Source organism: Puma concolor, chromosome C1 (genome assembly GCF_028749965.1).
Source record: "Puma concolor isolate L17-30 chromosome C1, mPumCon1.1.hap2, whole genome shotgun sequence".
Taxonomy (NCBI): domain Eukaryota; kingdom Metazoa; phylum Chordata; class Mammalia; order Carnivora; family Felidae; genus Puma; species Puma concolor.
Window position 1 is genome coordinate 30,943,217 of NC_141674.1, and position 17,342 is coordinate 30,960,558.

At 42.0% G+C, this 17,342-nt stretch overlaps 1 protein-coding gene across 7 annotated transcripts in view; it reads right to left on the reverse strand.

Annotated features, from left to right (window-relative positions):
* Positions 1-12,367, reverse strand: part of TRIT1 (tRNA isopentenyltransferase 1) — a 58,801-nt gene extending 46,434 nt beyond the window's left edge. For 5 of the 7 annotated variants that reach the window (XR_015254624.1, XR_015254625.1, XM_086716576.1 and 2 more), the window contains exon 1: positions 12,168-12,367. Coding sequence is in view for 5 of the 7 variants with exons in the window: in XM_086716576.1 (XP_086572702.1) it covers positions 12,168-12,341 (174 nt within the window). In the remaining 2 variants the exon portion in view is untranslated. The remainder of the gene's footprint in view (positions 1-12,167) is intronic. The other 2 variants (XM_086716579.1, XM_086716578.1) reach the window with 1 other exon arrangement.
* Between the last annotated feature and the right edge of the window lie 4,975 nt (positions 12,368-17,342).

A 17,342-nucleotide genomic window follows, 5' to 3' on the forward strand; every position in this document is an offset into this window, starting at 1 on the left:
TCATTTATTATAGCAAAAAACAACCCTTTAAATGTCCTTCAGTAGAAACCTCATTAATTATGATACATCTATAAAACAGACTTACACAGATGGGGTGCCTGGGTGGCTCAGTTACTTAAGCACCTGACTCTTGATTTCGGTTCAGGTCATGATCTCATGGTTTATGGGATCGAGCCCCGCATTGGGCTCCGTGCTGAAAGCGTGACGCCTGCTTGAGATTCCCTCTCTCTCTCTCTCTCCCTCTCTCTCTCTCTCTCTCTGCCCCTCCTGTGCTTGTGCTCTCTCTCAAAATAAAAAAAATAAATTAATTAAAAAAAAAATAGACTACCCGGAGATTAAAAACAACCAAGTAGAAAGTTGGAAGGCTTACGCTATCCAATTTCAAGACTTATTATAAAGCCACTGTAATCAAGACAATGCAATATTGGCAAAAGAAGAGACACATAGATGAATGGAACAGAACACAGCCCAGAAATAGACCCGCACAAATATAAACTGGCTTTTGACAGAAGTACAAAGGCAATTTAATGGAGAAAGGCTAGCCTTTCAAAATCAGTGCTGGCACAACTGGATGTCCATAATATCATACCTTATACAAAAATTTATTCAGAACAGCTCACAAACCTACATGTAAAATGCAAAACTATACAATTTTTCTTTAAATAATACTTCTCTTAATAAATGGTGAGGGGCGCCTGGGTGGCTCAGTTGGTAAAGCTTCTGACTTTGGCTCAGGCCATGATCTCGCGGTTCATGAGTTCAAGTCCTGCGTCCGGCTCTGTGCTGACAGCTCAGAGCCTGGAGTCTGCTTCAGATTCTATGTATCCCTCTCTCTCTGCCCCTTCCCCACGCTCTTTCACTAGCTCTCGCTCTCTCAAAAATAAATAAAACATTTAAAACTTTTTTAAAAAATGGCAAGAAAATCTGCATGACCTTGGGGTTGCCAATGAGTTTTTAGGGTAGGAAACCAAAGACACAATCCATAAAAGAAAAAAAAATTGGACTTTGTGAAAATTTAAAACTTTTGTTTTGTCAAAGACACTGTGAAGAAAATGAAAAACAAATAAGCCACAGAGCAGGAGAAAATACTGGCAAATAACAAATCTAATAAAGAATTTGTACCCAGGATATATAAAGAACTCTTAAAAGTCAAGAATAAGACAAACACATCCACCAAAAAATCTGACAAACACTTCAAAGACACACAGATGGCAAATAAGCATATGAAAAGATGCTCAACATCATTAGCCTTTAGGGAAATGTAAATTGACCACCCTGAGATACTAGTACATACCTATTAGAATTGCTAAAATTAAAAAAAAAAAAAAAAAAAAAAAAAAAAAAAAGACAATACCAAATCCTGGGGAGGATACAGAGGAACAGAAATTCTCATTCACTGCTGGTAGGAATGCAAAATGGCACAGCCATTTTGGAAAATCCTATAAGGGTTTCCTATAAAGTTAAACCATCGGCACATGAATGTTTATAACAGCTTTCTTTATAAGTGCTAAAAACTGGAAATTCACATGTCCTCTCTTAGGTGAATGGGCATACGATGGTACATCCATACAATGGAATGACACTTAGCAATAAAGAGTAATGGACTTGGGAGATTTAAAAGGTACTTTTTGCTAGGTGAAAAAGCCAGACCCCAAAGGCTGCATATTGTATGATTCCATGTACATTACATTCCAGAAAAGGCAAAAAACAAGGGGATGGAAAACAGATCAGTGGTTGTTGAAAGGTGGGGTAGGTAGAAGAGCTGACTACAAAGAGGCCATACAAGAAAATTTTTAGAGTGATGGAACTGTTTAGTACGGTACTGTGATGGTAGAAACCTGACTCTGCATTTGTCAAAACCCATAAAACTGTACTCAACAAAGAATGCACTTTACTGTATGCAATTTAAAAAAACAAAACAAAAAAAACAACTTCTGGGGAACCCAGGATAGAATGCAGACTGCAATAAATGAATCTACCTGTGTTACAAATGCACAGCATTACCTCACTGAAGGGCAGTGGAGGGGGAAAAAAAGGAGCTTACCTAAATAACTGTGTATAACATTATGACTAGATACTATAGGCTAAAATGAACAAAAAGAACTGTACACAAACATTATACCTAATTGGTAAATTGTTGGGGCGGCTGGGTGGCTCAGTCGGTTGGGGCATCTGACTTTGGCTCAGGTCGTGATCTCACAGTTTGTGAGTTCGAGCCCCGCGTGGGGCTCTGTCCTGTGGGACTTTGTCCTGAAAGCTCAAGCATGGAGCTTGCTTCAGATTCTGTGTCTCCCTCTCTCTCTGCCCCTCCCCCAGTCGTGCTCTGTCTCTCTCTCTCAAAAATAAATAAACATTTAAAAAATTTTTTAATTGGTAAGTTTGTTTTTTACATAAGTAACTACTGAAACTACTTTACAGGTTGCATAAATAAATAAATATATTATAGCCAATGAGAAGCCAAATTTCTTACTCTCTGAGAAAGAGAACACAAATAGAGAACATTGGGATGGATCCTGTGGTGCCAGAGTAGAGTCAGAGATATTTGTATAAACACATGTTTATTTTCATATATATGTAGATAGATACATAGATATTTGTGTATACAAGGATTAGTGTACATAAGCATGTTTCCTAGGTTTTTCCACCAAAGAGACAAGAAACAATGATATCCCAAAAGCAACAAACACACCCAGCATCCAGATTTTGGTTTCATTTTTTTTTTTATTAAAAAAAAATGTTAATGTTTATTTTTAAGAGAGAGACAGTGGGAGAGGGGCAGAGAGAGAGACACACATACACACACACAGGATCTGAAGCAAACTCCAGGCTCTGAGCTGTCAGCACAGAGCCTGACCGAGAGGCTTGAACTCACGAACCCGTGAGACCATGACCTGAGCCGAAGTCGGCCGCCCAACCGACTGAGCCACCCAGGAGCCCCAGATTTTGGTTTCTAAATACCATTCACACAAAAAAACAAACAAAACAAAAGAAAAACATTCACCAATAAAAGGAATCAGGGCTCCTTGGGAAAATGGCTGATTCTAGGGCTGGGGCAAGACAAACATAAGCTGCGAGCATCTTGCAGTGCCAGAAAGGAAGTACTAAACAAACATGGAGGCATGCCAAAGGACACAGAGTCAATATGAAAGAGCGCTCAATAACCAAAGTTGGAATAATCTGAGCAACAAAACACCGTATTGGATTATAACCCAAAGAATAAAATAAATATCCATACTATACAAGTAAATGATGTAAATAAGTGAGGAAAAAGGACAACTCATTCCACAAAAATTACAATTCATAAAAGTAGAAGGAATGAAGTAAATTATCATAGTAACTGCAGCAGGAATGATCCACTGACAAATCCTTAAATTAGTGAGTGAAACTTTAAGGAAAAACAGGACATCTGAATTGTCTCAAAGTATCTCCTCTAAAATATTTATTAATTATTGTGGTGCTTTTAACATACACCCACACATTCTTGGATATTCCTCCCTTCAGGAGGTAGAGCTTAAATCCCCTCCCCTTCAATGTGGGCCGGACTTAGCAAGTCATTTCTAACAAATGGGGCTTCACAGTGGCAAAATCTGGCAGATGCAACCCAAACCAAACAATCAAGGTTAACGTTAACAGCACCAGAAATAAGTCATGTTGACATCATACCCTGATATGATGTAATGAGAAGGGTATGCTTTCCCCAAATCTGTAATGCCAGTGTAATCATGAGAAACCCAAATTAAGAAACATTCTACAAAATAGCTGACAAGTACCCTTCAACAGTTTTGAAGTCATAGACTGGAAGAGTCTGAGAAACTGTCACAGATTGGAGGAACCTAAACAGACACGAAAACTAAATGCAATGTGGGACCCTAGATGGGATCCTGAAACAGAATAAGGACATTAGTAGATAACTAGTGAGAACCAAGTAAGGTCTACAGTTAACAGTACCGTACCTATGTCAATTTCTTAGTGTTGGCAAATGTACCATGATGATGCAAGATGTTAATTTTAGGAGAAGATAGGTAAAGGTATACAAGAACTCTCTCTACTATCTTTGAAACTCTTGTGTAAATCTAAATTACTTCAAAATTTAACAACCAATAAAGTAAACAGGGTTTCTTAACCTCAGTACAATATATTACTATTTTGGGCCAAATAAATCTTTGTTGTGAGGAGCTGTTTTATGCAAAGTAGGATGTTTGGCAGCATTCCTGGTCTCTACCCAATATATGTCAGGGACCAACCTCCCCAGTTGTTACAACCAAAAATGTTTCCAGAAATTGCAAATGTCCCCTGGGGGGCAAAATGATCCCATATTGAGACCACTGATGTACAGTTGTGTAACATTAACACATAAAGTTATCCATAACATACTGCTAAGACTGGGGGGAGAGCAGGACACAGAAGAATAGCAAATGTATGAGTCAATTTATGTAGAAACATACACACATAAATGGAACCTTCAGGACATTATGCTAAATGAAACAAGCCAGTCACAAAAGAGACAAATATTATATGATTCCACTTATATGAGGTATGTAAGAGCAGTCAAAATCATAGACATAGAACGTGAAATGGTGGTTACCAAGGGCTAGGAGGAAAGAGGAACGGAGAGGTATTGTTTAACGAGTACAGAGTTTCAGTTTTACAAGACAAAAAGTTACGGAGATAGATGGTGTGATTATGGTTACACAGCATTATGAACGTACTTAATACCATTAAGCTGTACAGTTAAAAATGGTTAAGATGAAGGTATCTGGCTGGGTCAGTTGGCCGAGAATGTGACTTTTAATCTCCAGGTCGTGAGTTCAAAAGCCCAATCAATGTTGGCCGTAGAGGTTCTTTTAGTTTAAAAAAAAAAAAAAAAAAAAGGTTAAGGTGGTAAATTTTATGTGTATGTTACCACAGTAAAATTGGCAATAAAAACAAAAAAACACATAAGCACATTTGCAAAAATACACAAATGTCTGAAAGGATGTGCACCAGCATTTTAAAATGTTGAACCTCTGATGCCAAGACTATGGTGACACTTCCTTTGTACTTTTCTGTTATTTGGATTTTTTTTTCAAAAACCAAATCCTATTGATTGTCTCTAAAATGTCGAAATGGTTACTTCTCCCCAGCCACAGACCAACTGCAGCCCCTCTCACCCAGGCTAATGCAACCAAATCCTAAGCTGTTTATCACTCTCTAACCCACTCTCCATCAGAGTTACCCTATGTAACAGATTCGCTATCACTTCCGAATTTAAAACGCCACGCCTCCTGGCATTCCTTTCAAGGGTCTCTGCAACTTGTTCACAGGGTCCTGTATTTTTAGTTTTACCTCTTACTACTGTTCCTCAAGTATCCTCCATGCCAGATAATTCCTGGTCATTCCTTGAAAACATACCATACACTTTTATTCTTCCTTTACTTTGCTCATGCTGTTCTTTTGTCAGGAATAGTCTTCCTCCTCTGTCTGATAAAATGTATACGGTGGGTACAGGGGAAAAGAATGGGATGCAGGATGAATGGACAAATAAGTAAGAAGACGTGGGGGAAAAATATAGAATAGCACAGAGACAGAGTTCAAGAAAGGAATTTTCTGGATGGGTGAGATAATGATAGTGCCTACTTGATAAGGCTGTGATGAGACTAAGTGAGATAATACATGTCAAACTTTTAGAACAGTAGCTGGCATACAGACTATTATTGCTTACTACATTGCTGCTATTATTATTATGACTGTTCATGGTATAGTGGTATGAGCCTGAACTCTGGATGCCACAATGAGGAAGCAGCAGTGGTGAACCTGTAGCTCCGAACCAGGGCTCCAAAGGTAAGCAAGGCGGCAAAGAGGACCCCAGTCTGATTCAAGTTTATCTAAAGAATTCAAACTACACAAGAAACCAAAACCAATTTAGTTAAGACACATACAAGTAGATACGAATCACATACGTGAATTCTTACACACCCCAAGTAACTTTCACCCCTAGAACATACTACATTCCTTTTGAAGAACAGCTATTTCAACACCCTGCCCCAGGCCCTGAAGCCTCAGGGCAGCACCTCACCCTCACAAATCTGAACCTGCAAGTCCCATTTGTGCCCTCCCACGATTTCTCATATGGCCAGTAGTGACTTCTCTTTCCTTACAAAACATCAAAGGTTTGATTCCAAAGTTCTTCCCATCGCTGCAAAAAGGTGAACATACAGTATATGAACAACCCACCAAGCTGAATACTTTAGCCAAAGGAAAACTACATTCAGTCACAGTGGAGGTGAATCAAGGAATCTAGAGACACAGACAGATTTTTGGGAGGAGGCAAAACTTTTGAGACTTCCTTCTTAGCTTCTTGTCATGCTCAGTTGTTTTTTTTTTAACGCTTATTTACTTTGAGAGCAAGAAGGAGCGTACAAGTGGGGGAGGGGCAAAGGGAGAGGGAGAGAGAATCCCAAGCAGGCTCAGCACAGAGCACGACATGGGGTTTGATCCCACAGACTGTGAGATCATGGCCGGAGCTGAAATCATGAGTCAGATGCTCAACCAACTGAGCCACCCAGGCACCCCCAGCCTCAGTCTTTTTTTTTTTTTCTTAAAAGATCGCCTCTGTTCAGTTGTGGCAAGCAGCCTCCAGACAGCCCCCATCTCTCCTGGTTAACAGGTTTTTGTGGCTTTTATATCGTGTCCTACTAAGCCACCGTGATTCACACTCCCTTCTCTCCTTTCATATCCCTCTCCCATGCATCCCTGATCTCCCTTGAGCGCTATCAGACAAACAGTCCTTTGGTTTAAAAAAAAAAAAAAAAAAAAATACTGCTCCTAAATTATGTCCCGAAGCAGACAAAAAGAACCCAGACTCCACATCTATTAGATGACACATAGGCTGCTCACTAGTCAGACTGCCAAAAATCATTTGCTTCTGCTCTTGCAGGTTTAGACAAACATAAAGGGAACAGTGCTCCTATGTATGACTACTGCTTCTCCACAGGACTTGAAGAACTAAGGCATTAGGGATACTTCCTCTCTATAAACCCAAATAGAACACTTTGTGTATTTATCTCGTGGCATATAGTTGGCAGTCTGTATTTCCAGGCAGTCATTGTACATCTTTTGGCAAGTGCCTTCATGTTTCTCAGTACAATGTTTCATCCAGTCACTGAAGGCGATGCATTGTACCTTGAATTTACATGCCAAGAAAAAGACTCAGTCTGAAAAGAAGACCTTCAGTATCATCTTCCTGCAATATATTAGACACTACAGAGGAGTTAGAAGACCCAGATCCAATTCCCAGGTGTACCAGTGTCTTGCAGCGTGATCTCTAGTGTGTTCTTTAATCTTCTGTGCCTCAGTTTTTCCATCCTGGAAAGCAGGGATTGTATTACCTGACCCTCCTTAAATTTAGACTCTTACTGCTGACTAACAATATTTATGTCTCTATGATTTGTGAAACCGGCACTTGGAAAACTCAGGAAATTAAGCACAAATGTTGTTTCTCACTATAATCACACCTGCCAGGCAGAAATCCAAAGTAGAGCCCAGCAGGAGTCCCTAAGCAAGTAATCCCTCAGAGAGTGTTTCTGACTTTCCACTCAACAAATCAAGTGCATGAGACTGGGAAGCAAGAAGCCAGGCAGGACCTTCACATGCTACATGGCTACAGAAGCAAGTCATTATCTGTTGGGCTCCAGGACAATATTATCACCCTAGATATACTACCCTAAACATTCCATTGTGGTTTTCCCTTGAAGAAGCTACCTTGATATACTTACTCAATGTTCACAAAAAAACAATCACTTTCCCTGGATGGGAAATGCCCCAACAGGGGTTGCCTTGGGATCACCCTACAGTTAAGCCAGAACAAAAGGATAACGAAACAAGTATGAGGTGCTAGACAAGTTAAGATTTAAGACAGTGTTTTACAATCCTTTTTGAATTATTAGTATACTTGTGAAATATGAAATTCTGGACATCATTCCAAAAGTGATTATTAAAAAGCAAATATTTGTTTTTTAAAAGATCAACTTGGAAGCCTGAAAGAACTTTCTAATTATCACACTTTCCATTTGGTCATCCTTTGGTCTGTGTGGCTGTACAACAAAGTTTACAGCTCCGACTAGGCTCTCCACAAGGCCAAGTTTCTCCTTTGTTTCAGTAAACATTCCCTGCCTTTAGTATCATTAAATTATTGACATTAAATTATACCTGTTAGTTGCAGCAAGTTTTATCCCCATAGGCAATGCCTCATGTGGCCACCACTCGGCTCAACACTCCATTTGACAGACATCACTATGAATTCACACTATGATTCACAATATGAATCCTCAAATACATTTTATATCCTGATCAAAATGTAGCACACTCCTGTGAAAGAAGAGTGGCGTACAAGTTAAGAAATACTCTCTAATGACTGAACACCACAGCTCCTGCCTCATCTAAAGGGGATGGCTCTGTGTGGATAAGGCAGTAGACGTGGAAAGTAAACACCTATGTTCAACTCCAGGTTTGCTACTTACTGCCAGACCTTACTGCAAGGCCTGTTGTCTTACCTGTGAAATGACAATGATATTTACCTTACGAGGTAAGGTAGAATAAAAAGCATATGTAAGTATTTTATAAAGTTGTTATTATCATTCTGCCTGTGTACTTATTTGAAATTGAAAATGCTCTTTCAAGGAGCTGGTAATCCAACATTAAGAACGTCCTTTTGTACACCTGAAACTAATGTGCCATTGTGTATCAACTATACTTCAATTCTTTCTTTAAATGTCATTTTTTTTTCACACACTTATAAAAATTCTGAGTCAACCTCAAGTCACTAAAAAGCACCATCTCCCTCCACGGATAAAAAAACAAGTGAAACATGTAACAGGGGCATGGTAAGCAAAGGTAGAATGAAGAACTGCATATAACCCCATAAATGGGGCAGAGATACTTTATATCATTATTTGGACTGAAAAGTAAAATCAAAGGTCAAAGTTCTCCAATGGGAATCAAGAGGAAATGATACAAATATCCACAGTACAATCAAAACTAAACACAACCTATAGCCAGTTCAGGAGGCTCAATAATCTTCAAAGTGTTTTCATACATTAATTAATCCTTGTGGTGTCCCTAGGACAAAAGAAATGTAATTCCCATGCTCTAGTTACTTATATAACCACACGAAAAATCTGAATGGATCAAGATGTGCCATTTTAATACAGCAAGTCAACAAATACTTCATCAAATATTAAGGGTCTACCGTATCATCAGCACTATATGAGGCTCATTGTCCCATACACATGACCTGTTTTACAGTCAACAAAACCTCTAGCAACCTCAACCTTACGGCACACAGCTATGAGTAGAGAAAGATTTCTGAGAAATGGGTAATAGCTATTAAAGAGCTATATACAACACTCATTGCCAGAACCCACTAACTTACTTAAAAATAAATGTAAAATTAAGGGGCGCCTGGGTGGCTCAGTCAGTTAAGCGTCTGACTTTGGTTCAGGTCATGATATCTCACGGTTTTTGAGTTTGAGCCTCGCGTCCAGCCAGCTCTGTGCTGAGAGCTGGAACCTGCTTCAGATGCTGTGTCTCCCTCTCTCTCTGCCCTTCCCCCGCTTGCATTCTGTGTCTCTCTCTCTCTTTCAAAAATAAACAAACATTAAAAAAAATTATTTTAAATAAATGTAAAATTAAGACGACTTACTGAGAACACTCTCGACAGGGCTACGTGTGGTGTTTGAGGAAGATGGGAACAGGGAGCAGTGGTGTGTTATTTTAAATAGGAGGATCAGAGAAGGCCTCATAAGGTGACATCTGAGTAAAGATGTGACTGAAGACAGAAAGCAAGCCACGTGGTTAAACAGATGAAGAAGTTCCACCAGGCAGAGGCAGTCAGTGCAAGAGTCCTGAAACGGCTCATACCTGTTACACTCTCCACCCCCCAACAGACTTTCCCCTTCGAAGTCCTGTTGCCACTCCCACTGTGCCGTGCCAAACCTTCCTGACTTCCTGCCCTGCTCACCATACTCTCCCAGGCCCACAAACCTGAATCCTGAATCACATGGTGTGCATTATTCTTTCAGCGATCAGTGGTCAACTCACTTTGATATGATGACATCTTTCTTTTCCCCTGCATTCCTAACACCCACCCCCAAATCCAATTCATCAGGCACACTATTCACAGATGAATGCTTCTTACACACTGCCTTCCTTCATCATATTACTCATCCCCCATTCCACAATATCTGCAAAACCTAACGAACAGCCTCCTTTCACCATCCTTCATACACACATGCCCATTTCACCTTCTAAATCTTCCTTCATGTTCTCTCCTTTGACATAATGCCTTTCTTCTTTCTTATCTATCCAAACTTCACCTTTCAAGTCCCTTTTCAGAGAGCTTTCCATGACTAACCACACCAGTCTTTGTTGACTTCTTCTCCCTTCTCAGAAACTGTATGCTTTAGCATAAAATCTAACATTTGCAGTCTCTCTCCTCCCTGCCCCATCCACCTTGCAGAGCATCATTAGTATCACAGTTCAAACACTACTTCTGCTTTATTTCATGTTTAGCTGGACTAAAACTCGCTGAGGAGAGGCATTATGGCTTTTCTCTCCAAAAGGACCTTGCAGAAAATAGCACCTGTCATGTTTTTAGCACTCCGTGCCGTACTATTAAGTGCTTTACACACTTTATCATGTTAATCATCACAATTATGTTGCGCTAATATTCTTCTTCCTATTTTACAGAAGAAACAAAGGCGCAGAGTTCAGGCTGAAATCACATACCTTAGAAAAGACAGGGCTGGGATTTGAGGTAAATAAAGTCTGTCTCTTGAAGCTGACACATCGTAGAGGTTGCAAACAAACATTTGTTGAATTACACTAATCATTTCATGTGTGTTGATGGGTCATGTCCCTCCAAATGAAACCATGCCCCGAGGGTTACGGGGTGCAGTGGGAAGGACTGCCCTTCCTTGCTGAGTACCCATCAGGTAGGGGCTAGACTCAGTGCCAGGCCCTTTCACACTCAAGCACCTCATTTACTCCAAAACCTCATTAACTGTAAATTATCCTCAATAAATAGCGTGTGTAATTCCTCCATCACAGATTTACCCCAAATGTCACCCACTCTCAACCCGAGGCCAAATGCACCCAGGTGCTGTGTGTAGTACACACTCCTTCTGGGCTTTTCCTCCAACTCAGGGAAGAGGACAAAGCCTCCCGACTCCCATCAGCCAGAGTAGGTTAAAAAAAACCTCTAACCTCAACTTACACAAATATTTGCCAAGTGCATGGCCCCCGCCTTCTTCAGGACCCTGCTCTTCATTCTAAAATTCATGATCTCGGGGCGCCTGGGTGGCTCAGTCGGTTGGGCGTCCAACTTCAGCTCAGGTCACGATCTCGAGATCAGTGAGTTCGAGCCCCACGTGGGGCTCTGGGCTGATGGCTCAGAGGCTGGAGCCTGCTTCCGATTCTGTGTCTCCCTCTCTCTCTGCCCCTCCCCCATTCATGCTCTGTCTCTCTCTGTCTCAAAAATAAATAAACGTTAAAAAAAATTAAAAAAAAATAAAAAATAAAACTCATGATCTCACTTATTAAGCACCACAGCCCTGAGGGCAGGTGGCATTTTTTCCACTTCACAGATACGTTAAGCTCACGTGGCCGACGGCAGATCCAGAACTAGAATCCAGGTCTCGATGAATATCCATCCTGTTCCATACCCTCCCTCAGGAGGCACTCATAGATGGTAACCAACTTATACCGGTGTCGCTGAATACTCTAAGTAGCAAAGGCTCTGCGATAATTTTCATTCAAAAGATATTTATTGGACGCCTGTCAACCTTGTAGGTTCAAATGCTATTTCCTCCCCTTATTCGCTGTGTGACACAGAGAAAGCCCTTCCATCTCCCTAGGTGAATTTTCTCACGCGCAAATGGAGAGAACAGAATCTACCAACAGCAACGTCGTGAGAAGTAAATGAGATGAGGAAAGCCAATCAATCGCCTGGCAGTACGTCTGGCACATGGTGGGTGGGCACCTAGTAATTATGGGTTCCCTTCACCTGCCCACTCGGTCCCACAAGCCTCAGGGTTCACCCACTACACCCATGCGACAGGGTATCCACTCCGCCAGAGGCCCGCACGCGGCCTCTGGGTTTCACAGGCCCGTGGACAGCCGCACTATCATACCTGCATGGAGTCAGCGCTGACGATTTCGCCACCGAGCCGCTGGCCTAGCTGCAACGCCAGGGTGGATTTGCCGGTGCCGGTCGCCCCAAGAATCACTACAAGAGGCAGTGTCCGTTGCAGACCCCGTAGCCCGGAACCCACAGAAACTGCTCGTGCAGCCGCTACCGCCGCCATCTTGAAGCTATCTGCGCTTGTGCAGGAGCAGCTGTCCCCATGGCAACCGTCAGTGCGCCTGCGCAGACCTAGGACTCCGTTAGGATGAGTGGAGAGGTGGGAGCGGCGCGACCAAGACTTCCGAGTTTGAGAGGCTCTCGACCTGACTGCCCTCAACTAGCTGGTGCCAGCGCCTCAACTCTCTCCTCTCCCCTTTTTGTTGTTTTAACAACTGGTAATCAATTTATTTAAAAGATTTTTTTAACTCTCTCCTCTCTTAAATGGGGGATGGCAATCCTATCTCAAATCTATCCCTGTTATGTCTTCCTTTCACAGCAGCTAGTTCTTTTCTTCATACCACTAATTACAGTATAAAATTATATACTGACTCCTGTGTATTGTCTGACTTCCACCCCAGGCTGTTAGTTCCATAAAGGCAAGGAACAGATTCTGCCTAGGTCTAGGTCATTGCTAATATCTCCAGTGCCTAGCACAGTGCCTGATGCAGAACAGGCATTGTTAAATGGAGAAGAGAACGGTTTGCCTACCTAGTGCTGGAGCCGCTGAACTAGAAGTGTGGTGTTCTCCAGCATTAGATCTGTCTAGTTCTTAGGCAAGGGCAGCTGCTCTAATGTTTTTATCCCACAAAACAAACCCAGACACAGAAGGAAGGACAAAATCGTCCATCTCTTTAGCAAAAGGATGCAAACGATGGATTGAGAACAGAGAAAAGCAAGTAAACAACCCACAAAATATGAACAGGAAGAATAAGGAAGGCAGAAAGGATAAAGTAGGAACCCTCAGATGAAAGTGAAGACCAGGGGCACCTGGGTATTCAGTGTCTGACTTCAGCTCAGGTCAGGATCTCACAGTTTATTGGATCCGGCCCCATGTTGGGGCAGTCTGTGCTGACAGCTGGGAGCTGAGCCTGGAGCCTGCTTGGGTTCTCTGTCTCCCTCACTCTCTGCCCCTCTCCTGCTTTCTCTCTCTCTCTCTCTCTCTCTCTCTCTCTCTCTCTCTCTCAAAAATGAATAAACATTAAAAAAAAAAAAAAAAAAAAAGCAGAGACCAGAAGACTGAAATTCAAGAACCACAACCTTTAAGAAAGGGCTTCGAGGGGCGCCTGGGTGGCGCAGTCGGTTAAGCGTCCGACTTCAGCCAGGTCATGATCTCGCGGTCCGTGAGTTCGAGCCCCGCGTCAGGCTCTGGGCTGATGGCTCAGAGCCTGGAGCCTGTTTCGGATTCTGTGTCTCCCTCTCTCTCTGCCCCTCCCCCGTTCATGCTCTGTCTCTCTCTGTCCCAAAAATAAATAAACGTTGAAAAAAAAAATTAAAAAAAAAAAAAAAAGGGGGCTTCGAAATGATAGAGCTGGGTTCAAATCCCAACTCTGCTACTTACCAGCTGCTGCATGGCCTCACTTTACCTCTTAGCCTCAGTTTTCTTTTGTTTAATGTTTATTTATTTTTTTAAGTTTATTTATTTATTTTTGAGAGACAGAGAGAGAGCGCAGGGGAGGGGCAGAAAGAGAGGGAGTCAGAATCCCAAGCAGGCTCCGCACTGTCAGCACAGAGCCTGATGTGGGGCTCGAACTCACCGAACTGTGAGATCAGACACTTAACCAACTGAGCCGCCCACGTACCCCTTAATGTTTGTTTATGTATTTATTTTTAGAGCGAGAACAGCATCAGCAGGGGAGGGGGGGGGGGGACAGAGGGAGAGAATCCCAAAGCAGGTTTTGCACTGTCAGCACAGAGCCTGACACAAGGCTCAGACTCACGAATGGTGAGATCATGACCCGGGCCCAAAGCCAAGAGTCAGATGCTTAACCAACTGAGCCACCCAGACGCCCCTTAGCCTCAGTCTTCTTATCATTAACTACCTCTCAGGATTGTCATAAGGATAAAATGAAGTTATATCCAAAATGTGTCTGCCACAATACTCTAACACATAACAACCACCATTTGCTGAACACTTGGTGTTACTTTAATGGTAACACCCCATCTGCCTCACTAAAGAGGTAAGAGCAGAAGCCTAAGGGCAGAGAAATTTTCAGTACTGTGTAAAAAATACCTAAATATGTATTTTACTAACCCCTTGTTAGCCAATTTAAGGGTTAACTTTTTTTTCCCTGAAATTACTTGGCTCCACCTAGCTCTCAGGTCATATCACCAGGATCCCTTGGGCCAGAGGAATTACCCTTGGAAATTTAGATTATATGATAGGCCTGCCTGGAATAACTGCCAATACATTTCTCAATCACTTGGATCACTGCTGGCATAATGGGCACTCTTGCAGGCCCAGCCTGAACCCTGTAGCCACATATATTGTTTGGAGAACATCAGAATCCAGGGTCCCCTATACCTCCTTTTCTCAGTCCAGTCTGCTTTGATCAAAAGCCTGTTCTCTCCAATTTGTGGTACCTGCCTGGGGCTGGTTTTAAAATCGAGATGTGTGGCCATAGATTGGCAGACACTCTCACATGATGGTTGTTAACTGTAGAGCCTTTGCCTGGAGACTTTCAGAGGGTACGGTTACCATGACAACCCCTAGAAAGACGGCAGGCAGGAGAAACGATGCAAATAAAGCAAAAGAGAGGCTAATTTCATGATGACAATCTGACCATGACAGAGTGCTCACTCACAGATGGGAAAGCACTGTCCAAGTCATGACCAGGTGACTGTTATGAGAGAGAGAAAAAAGAGAGGAGTGGAATTTACCACTGAGAGACCCAAAGAGGGAGAGGCTGGTTACCAAGGCAACTGGGGAGAAAGGAATGAAAAAATGAGGCTCCACCACAGCAGCAGAAAATTGCTTCTAGCCAAGCAACACGGGACTGTTGCTATAGAAACAAAGAGAACAGGGATCCTATAGACCATGGGGAGAATTATCACTGAAGTGGTGAGCAGGAAAGGCTCCTAAATCAGAATGGAGCCCATGATTCAAAACAAATCAGGAGAAGTGAAAAAAAACCATAGCATTTCTATTTCTTTTTATTCCACCAGTCTTACCAAAAGAGAATAGGAACATATTCTGTAAGTATCTTTAGGCTATTCCATTTGTACCTCTATTTGTCTCCCTAATGATCTTCTGAACTCTAAATTATATTAAGAATAGTTCCTTCAAGATAGCTGTAACGTGAAATCCTAATTGGAGAGTTTAAGTTCAAGGGAAAATTAGGAAATTGAAGTCTATGACCAAGAGTTAATAAGAATTTCTAAAAACAAACAACAACAACAAAAACAACAACAAAAATAATAGAAAATCCTCTAATGGGAAGCTTTGCACAAAAGGTACAAAAGAGAGTCAAGAAAGCTATTTGTAGTCATGCCCAGGTATTAGCCCTGACCCCCTCTTTGCCTTCTGTGATGCCAGATGGGAAGTAGTTCAATCTATTCTGAAAGATAACCCAAGAGGTAAGAGGGTCTTTCATTTAAGGTCTCTGTGTATATCTAGAGGTGGAGGAGGCAGAAGCCCATTTCCAACATACTCCGCTGCTTACAGATTATTGGGGGTAAAGAATTTCTGCTGGAAAAGGCAAAATTTCTGGGATAGGTTTGGTCCAGAAAAGCACAACTAAAATTTAAGACTAGGGATGCTCAAATTACTTGGAAGAGAATAATTCTTTGCTTCCACTTCTGAAAGTCCACAACCAGTCATCTAATTATTATCCTTAGTGTGTGCGTCTTGTACGGTGTCTGTAGGACCGATGTATAGTCAGGCTGGGCAACCTATGCACCTGCCTCACCTTCTTCAGGAAATTGAGAGCATGGGGTGGGATAGTCATGGGAACATGGCAAAAAAGGAGAAAGGGAGTAATGCAGAGAGGTAGAGGGGATATTGGAGTGATGCCCCAATAGTGTTCATTATATTATTTCCTGCCCTTTGTATATTTTAAATAACTTATTTGAAAAAAAATTTTTAGAGGGGCTCCTGGGTGGCTCAGTCAGTTAAGCGTCTGACTCTTGACTTCGGCTCAGGGTATGATCTCCCGGTTCATGAGTTCAAGCCCTGCATCAAGTTCCATGCTGACAATGTGAAGCCTGCTTCGGATTCTGTCTCTTCCTTTCTCTCTCTGCCTCTACCCTGCTCGCTGTCTATCTCTCTCTCAAAATAAATGAAAATAAACTTAAAAAAATACATTCTTAAAAACATTTTTCTTAAAAAATGTCATGTTTATTTATTTTGAGAGAGACAAAGAGACAGAGAGACAGAGACAGAGTACAAGTGGGGGAGGGGCAGAGAGAGATTGAGACACAGAATCCAAAGCAAGCTCCAGGCTCTGAACTGTCAGCACAGAGCCCGTCTCGGGGCTTGAACTCACAAACCGCGAGATCATGACCTGAGCCAAAGTTAGCGCTTAACTGACTGAGCCACTCAGGTGCCCCTTAAAAACATTTTTTTTGGGGGCGCCTGGGTGGCGCAGTCGGTTAAGCGTCCGACTTCAGCCAGGTCACGATCTCGCGGTCCGTGAGTTCGAGCCCCGCGTCGGGCTCTGGGCTGATGGCTCAGAGCCTGGAGCCTGTTTCCGATTCTGTGTCTCCCTCTCTCTCTGCCCCTCCCCCGTTCATGCTCTGTCTCTCTCTGTCCCAAAAATAAATAAACGTTGAAAAAAAAAATTAAAAAAAAAAAACAAAAAAAAAAAACATTTTTTTTTTTAGAAAAAAGAAGAAGCATAGGGAGATGGTTAAAGGTGAAGCCATTCGAAGTGACGCATCCAGAAAGTTCAAATGTTCAACATGGAAAGCTAGGGATGTTGTGATAGGACAGAAGGAGGAACACGCCATGGGAGGACTGAAGCATCCGTTTCCAAGGTAAGAGAAGAAAGTCGAGTTGAAGACAAACACTAGCTTTTTATTCAACCCAAGGAGCCCTAGCAGCCTGACCCCCATACTAATTAGGTATCCCAAATAAAAAATATTTCCTGTAGGATTATTTCACAACAAATTTGGTGCCTGTTTTAGGTTCCTAGGGCTGCCATAACAAATTACCACAAACTGTGTGGCTTAAACCAACAGAAATTTA